The 6,851-nt window shown below is 34.0% G+C and overlaps 1 protein-coding gene across 9 annotated transcripts in view; it reads right to left on the bottom strand.

Moving 5' to 3' along the window:
- Nucleotides 1-6,851, bottom strand: part of Bcas3 (BCAS3 microtubule associated cell migration factor) — a 575,967-nt gene that overhangs the window by 389,994 nt on the left and 179,122 nt on the right. For all 9 annotated transcript variants that reach the window (XR_007342273.1, XM_048788041.1, XM_048788067.1 and 6 more), the window contains one exon: nucleotides 5,918-6,011. Coding sequence is in view for 8 of the 9 variants with exons in the window: in XM_048788041.1 (XP_048643998.1) it covers nucleotides 5,918-6,011 (94 nt within the window). In the remaining variant the exon portion in view is untranslated. The remainder of the gene's footprint in view (nucleotides 1-5,917; nucleotides 6,012-6,851) is intronic.

Here is a 6,851-nt window from a genome sequence, read left to right as displayed (position 1 = left end):
GGGCTCCTAGCCCCGGTCCAGGGAAGTTCCAGGAGCTGGAACTCGGCCGCTCCGTGCTCGGTGTAAGCTCCTATAAGTGTAAGCTCCAAGAAGCAGTCCCCGCGGGCTCAGTTCCGGGAGCCGGAATTCGGCTGCTTAGTGCTTGTTGTATGCTCTGATAGGAGCAGGGTCCAAGAAGCAGCCTCCGCAGGCTCCGCGGGACGGTTCCCCAGTTCACTATTTTGAAGAGCAATAATACACAAAGCTAAACACAATTCAGATGAACTGCAAACAACTAAATAAAATTCTCTACTTACCAGCTTCTATTAAGCATTATACAAAGCAACTATGTGAGTGATTTGAGTTATAAACCCTCCACTTACCACAGATGTTTAATTTACAAAACTAGAATGTTACTGAAACACCTATTAAAAAAAAACCTATCTCCTACATAACAGATTCATGAGTCCATTGTATAGAATGTGCTTTATAATATATTTCAAATGTACCCCGTTTTCTCTTCCTCACTCATTCAATCAGTACTTACTTGTATAAAGGCACAGATAATTATTTCCCAACTAATCATCTTTTAGTTTGAACTTAGCACTAATTTCCTTTTGAAGAACTCTCCCCCAAACCAGGTTCATATTTACTTATCTAGTAGTACTTTGTCGATACTGCATTTAGGATTTTCCTTCCTTAAGGCTCTACTTACATATTTGTATCTCACCAGCAGGTTGCATATATTGGAACTGTCTTTTATTAACTGAATTACCAATTCCTAGCCAGGCAATATGATCTGTCTTTCAATGTGTTCAACTGAAATGGGTAAAACCATATCAAGCTTCAACACTTGTTTTTTTGGTTTTGTTTTTTACTGTAGATTGAACCCAGGGGCACTCTACCACTATGCTACATCCTTAGCTCTTCAATTTTTAAAAATTTGGAGGCAAGATCCTGGTAAACTGCCCAGGTTGGTCTCAGGCTCAAAATTCTCCTCCTTAGTAGCTGGGATTACAAGCGTACACCACCACACCCAACTCAAGTTTCAGCACTTTTTTGGCCTGGAGGGGGCGGGGTACCAGATATTGATCAGGATCACTCCACCACTGAGTCACATCCCCAGCCCTATTTTTGTGTTCTTTATTTAGAGACAGGTTGTCAAGGAGTTGCTTAGCACCTTGCTTTTGCTGAGGCTGGCTTTGAATTCTCAATCCTCCTGCCTCAGCCTCCCAAGTCACTGGGATTACTGGTGTGCTCCAGCATGCCTGGCAAGCTTCAACACTTTTGATGAGGTAATTTTAACCATTTCACCACCATGGGCTGCTTTCACAATATATGAAGCCTAAGGACAACTTTCCCAAAATAATATTTATTTAAAAGACAAACTACATGAGATGTTAAAAATGTATCAGGGCTGGGGATGTAGCTAGCCTGTCTAGCATGTGGGAGGCTCTGAGCACCATCCTCAATAACACAAATGAAATGAAACATATAGATATATGTGTATGTATGTGTGTGTATGTACGTGCATAATGATATATGTAGGTTCTATAATAATTCTGAAGCATATTCAATATTCCAATAATTGCGTAACAAAAGTGAAGTTATATGAAAATATTCACTATTTTTGTTGCTGGTAAGCTCAAAAATATAGCTAATACTCAATGAAAAAACTGCTGTTTTTTGAAATTGCCATGTATTAACTCAATTAACAGGCATCTATGAGTCAGTAGCCTATTTTGAGGTTACTTCCAATGATATATAAATTCATAAATTGTTTTATAAAACAATTATATACAATCAATATGAGAAAACTCTATAGACACTATGAGCCATCTCAAAATGAATAAATTCCAAAATAGCTCTAGGATTCTTTCATCAAAATATCAATAGAAAACTGAGGGTGTGGGGGGAGAAAAATGAAGTATTGATTGATTTATTAGCTTTATTTTCATAACAGGGAATACCATGCCTACCAGAGAGCCAAGTGTTCATAGTTGGGAATGGTTTCAAATTAACACATTCAATAACTTTCTTAATACACTGAGATCCATGCAAGGCACCAAAAGGTATATGTAAATAAATAAATAATTTACTATCTTAAAAAAAAAAAAGATAAACAACATCTGATCCCTAACTGGGAGGAAGACAGAGGTTTATAAAGGAAAGAAGCATTTAAACAAATAATTATCACAAAATAAATTACATCATACTCCTAAACCTAGCACTCTAGGAAAATGGAAAATAGTTATAAATATTTTTAACAATCTTATATAAACACAAATATGGGATGTCAACACCAAATGGCAACATGCACTTCAAAAAAATGAAACAATTTTTAATGGAAAATCAATGACAATGATAGTGATGACTATGAAATTCTTTACATTAAATGATATGTTCTTCATATAATACAAAGTCATGAAGAGGAAAAATGTATCTCCAAATGACAAAAGCACTTAAAGTGGCATCTGAAATATACACTAATACAAAGGCAATTTGACCTAATGGATGAATATAAAAATAAGTCATGGGGCTGGGGATGTGGCTCAAGCGGTAGCACGCTCGCTTGGCATGCATGCGGCCCGGGTTCAATCTTCAGCACCACATACAAACAAAGATGTTGTGTCCACCGAAAACTAAAAAAAAAAAAAAATATTCTCTCTCTCTCTCTCCCTCTCTCAAAAAAAAAAATAAGTCATACTGGTTACCCCAACTGGAGTGCTGTAAGTAACATAACTTTCAGAATGTTTCTTCAAATTTAACTGAATTCTCACAACGTTCAATTTCAATAAATCTTTGTCTTTATTAATTAAATCAATCCTACTGATCACCAATCACTAGAAAATTGTTCTCCATAAAAAATTACTAATTGAGTTATTAGAACGAATATTATTCAAAGTACTCTATATTACTCTCTTACCATCATTCATTATTTTAAAAAAGAAGGAAAAAATAAAGAATCTTTCCCATCAATTTCAAGTGATATGATCATTTCTGAGAGATAAGATAAAAATGGTAGGCTCCTCAGATACATCAACCAAATGGATAAGATCTGAAAAGACTATAAATTTTTAAATACTATATCAGCCATGAAAGCAAAAGAGCAATTTTATCATTTATTTAGAAACAAAGTATTTTAAAAATACCTCATTTCTCAAAACTAGAAGTATTACCAACTGCTTAACAAGCTTACTAAAAAAAAAAAAACTGATAGCTAAAAAAAAAAAGAAAAAAGAAGGAATTTATCAGTCTAAATATATTGGAGAACTGTGGTAAATACCTGCTTGATAAGATAATTCTTTCTTTATAGAAGACTAGCATAAGTAAATGCAGGAATATGATAGAATTAGAAACATCATTTTTCGACCTTTAATGTAATAGAACTATTAATTTAAAAGTTTTAGAACTGAGGTCAAAATAACTCTCCATAGAATACTTGCTAATTTCTACAAGGAAAAAAACCCTATCTCAAATGTATGCAGTCATTTGATGGTCACCAACTTTTCCATATGATGAAACAGAAATAGGGACATGACCTGATATGTTTCCTATTGGGATAAAAAGTTGGACATGGAAGTTCTTAGGAAGTTTAAAAATAAACAAAGAAGACTAAATAGTTTTAAGCTTTTCTAGGCTAACTTACAGTTGGTAGAAGAAATACAGGAATTCTCAAAACATTATAATGAAAAACTCTGATAAATCCAGATTTTTAATAACACAAATGCTTTGGACAGTGCAAAAATAAATAAATAAACAAATAAAGGGGCTAGGGATGTAACTCAGTGGTAAAGACTGCTTGGCTAGCATTCACAGGTCCTGGGCTGCATCCCCAGCACCACCAAAAAAAAAAAAAAAAAGGAAAAGAAAAAGGTACAAGCTATATGCTATATTAAAAGGAATTTAAAGAGACCTATAATGTAAGGAGCAAACCATAGACCATGGTTTGAAGTAGTTACAGTAAATATTTTTGGGAAATTTTAAATCATGAATTACACTGGACAATATAAAGTGTTATTTTTCTGAGCTATAATACTGATTATATAGGAAAAGATCCTTTTTTAAGAAATGCATGATTAAATGAAACTGGATGAAATATTAGTGTATATGACATGTTTGGAAGTTGCAGGAAAACACATGTGCTTGTGCTTACACACACAGAGAAACATAAATGTGAACACCTGTTGAATCTAGATGGTAGTGGTACATGTATGACTGTTGTACTACTTTTTATTTCATTTTTCCATCTTTTCATAATAAAAAATGAAAAGAAACAGGGTACTCCACATATAGTGCTATAATACTAGTCTTTATCAAATTTCCTTAGAAAACCAGAAAAACTAAGAGCATATGCAATACAATAGGAAAATAAAAGTAAATGAGCTTATAAGTTAAAAAAAAACTTTCAAGTTACAAAGAAAATGCCATTCACATACATTAACATTCTGATTTAGAATACTGAAGCTTTTGTCATAATAATAATACAAAAATCAATGCAACTCAAGGAAGCAACTAGGAATGTAAAGAGAGAACCCACAGAATGGGAGAAGATCTTTTCTAGCTACTCTTTTGACAAAGGATTAATATCTAAAATATATAAAGAACTCAAAAAAACTTAATGCTGAAAAAGCAAATAACCTAATTAATAACTGGGCAAACGAAATTTAAGACACTTCTCAAAAGAAGAAACACATACAGCCAATAATTATATAAAAATGTTCAATATCATTAGCAATTAGGGAAATGCAAATCAAAACCACACTAAGATTTCATGTCCCACCAGTCAAAATGGCAGTCATCAAGAATTTAGACAATAATAAATGCTGGAGAGGATGTGGAGAAAAAGAAACACTTTTACACTATTGGTGAGATTGTAAATTAGTACAACCACTATGAAAACCAGTATGAAGGTTCCTCAAAAGACTTGGTATGGAACCATCATATAACCCAGCTATACCACTCCTCAGTATTTATCCTAAAGACTTTAGCTGGGTGTGGTGGCCAGCAACCTGGGAGTCTGAGCCAGGAGGCTTACAAATTCAAAACCAATCTCAGCAATGTAGCAAGGCCCTAAGCAATTTATCAAGACCATAATTAAAAACAAAAAATAAAAAAAGAGACTGTAGATGTAGCTCAGTGGTAAAGTCCCTCTGGTTTTAAGTCCCAGTATCAAAAGAAAAAAGAAAAAAAAAAGGAACTAAAGTCATCATACTAAAGTAATACACATATACCCATGTTTATAGCAGCACAATTCACAATAGCCAAACTATAGAACCAGCCTAAGTGTCCATCAACAGATGAATGGATAAAGAAAATGTGGTATATATACACAATGGACTTTTAATCAGTCATAAAGAAAAAGGAAATCATGTCATTTGCAGGAAAATGCATGGAACTTGAGACCATTATGTCAAGCAAAATAAGGCAACTCGGAAGATCAAGGCTCCTATGTTTTCTCTCATATGTGGAAAAAAGGAAAAGAAATATGGGGCAGATCTCATGAAAATCAAAGGGAAATCAGTAAAGGAAAGGGAACCTTGGGTAGAAGAAGGGAAGGGAGAGGAAAGTTTTGGGGTACGATATTGGCCAACTATATTGTTATATTGTGCCCATGTATGAATATGTAACAAAAAATCTAATCATTATGTACAACTATAATGGACCATAAAAAATGTGGAAAAAAAATCAATGCAACTCAATAACACTATTTATCTACCACTGCAATTTAATCATCACTTTACTAGGAGTGAAACTATTATTCTTTGACTGGTTATAAGTTGTAAATAAATTCATTCATTCAATATACTGAGGACAACCAACATTTCTGATATACACTGACAACATGGAGAAAAGTCATATTCCATATTTTGTATTTTCCATTTCCAAAATACTTGGCTGGAAAACTCATGAAATAAATGGCAAAATAAAAACTTACCACTTGTATTAAAAGCCATACAGCACACTGGCTTCTCGTGGGCAGGAAAGTGGGCCACAATGCCATCACTGTCAGAATCTTCACTCACTAGCACCTTCAGAAAAGAAAGAAAGACAAAAGGAGGTTAATATTTTTTACACAATAACTGAGCTTGAAGACTATAAATAGCTACATCTCAATATCCCTAACCAAATAACATACTTCCACTATTTTGGAAAATTATTCTTATCAATATGAGAATTCCACTTAAGAAATGAGAAGATAAAACATGCCCCGATGGGCATACAGCAGAATTTTACAAAACCTTTAAAGAAGAACTAATACCAATACTTTTCAAGCTACTTCAGGAAATAGAAAAGGAGGGAGAACTTCCAAATTCATTCTATGAGGCCAACATCACCCTAATACCTAAACCAGACAAAGACACTTCAAAGAAAGAAAACTACAGACCAATATCTCTAATGAACCTAGATGCAAAAATCCTCAATAAAATTCTGGCGAATCGGATACAAAAACATATCAAAAAAATTGTACACCATGATCAAGTAGGATTCATCCCTGGGATGCAAGGCTGGTTCAATATACGGAAATCAATAAATGTTATTCACCACATCAATAGACTTAAAAATAAGAACCATATGATCATCTCGATAGATGCGGAAAAAGCATTCGACAAAGTACAGCATCCCTTTATGTTCAAAACTCTAGAAAAACTAGGGATAACAGGAACATACCTCAATATTGTAAAAGCAATCTATGCTAAGCCTCAGGCTAGCATCATTCTGAATGGAGAAAAACTGAAGGCATTCCCTCTAAAATCTGGAACAAGACAGGGATGCCCTCTCTCTCCACTTCTGTTCAACATAGTTCTCGAAACACTGGCCAGAGCAATTAGACAGACGAAAGAAATTAAAGGCATCAAAATAGGAAAAGA

Source organism: Marmota marmota, unplaced genomic scaffold (genome assembly GCF_001458135.2).
Source record: "Marmota marmota marmota unplaced genomic scaffold, marMar, whole genome shotgun sequence".
Taxonomy (NCBI): Eukaryota; Metazoa; Chordata; class Mammalia; order Rodentia; family Sciuridae; genus Marmota; species Marmota marmota.
The sequence above is the reverse complement of the archived record's forward strand: the minus strand, read 5'-3'. Positions and strand labels throughout refer to the sequence as shown.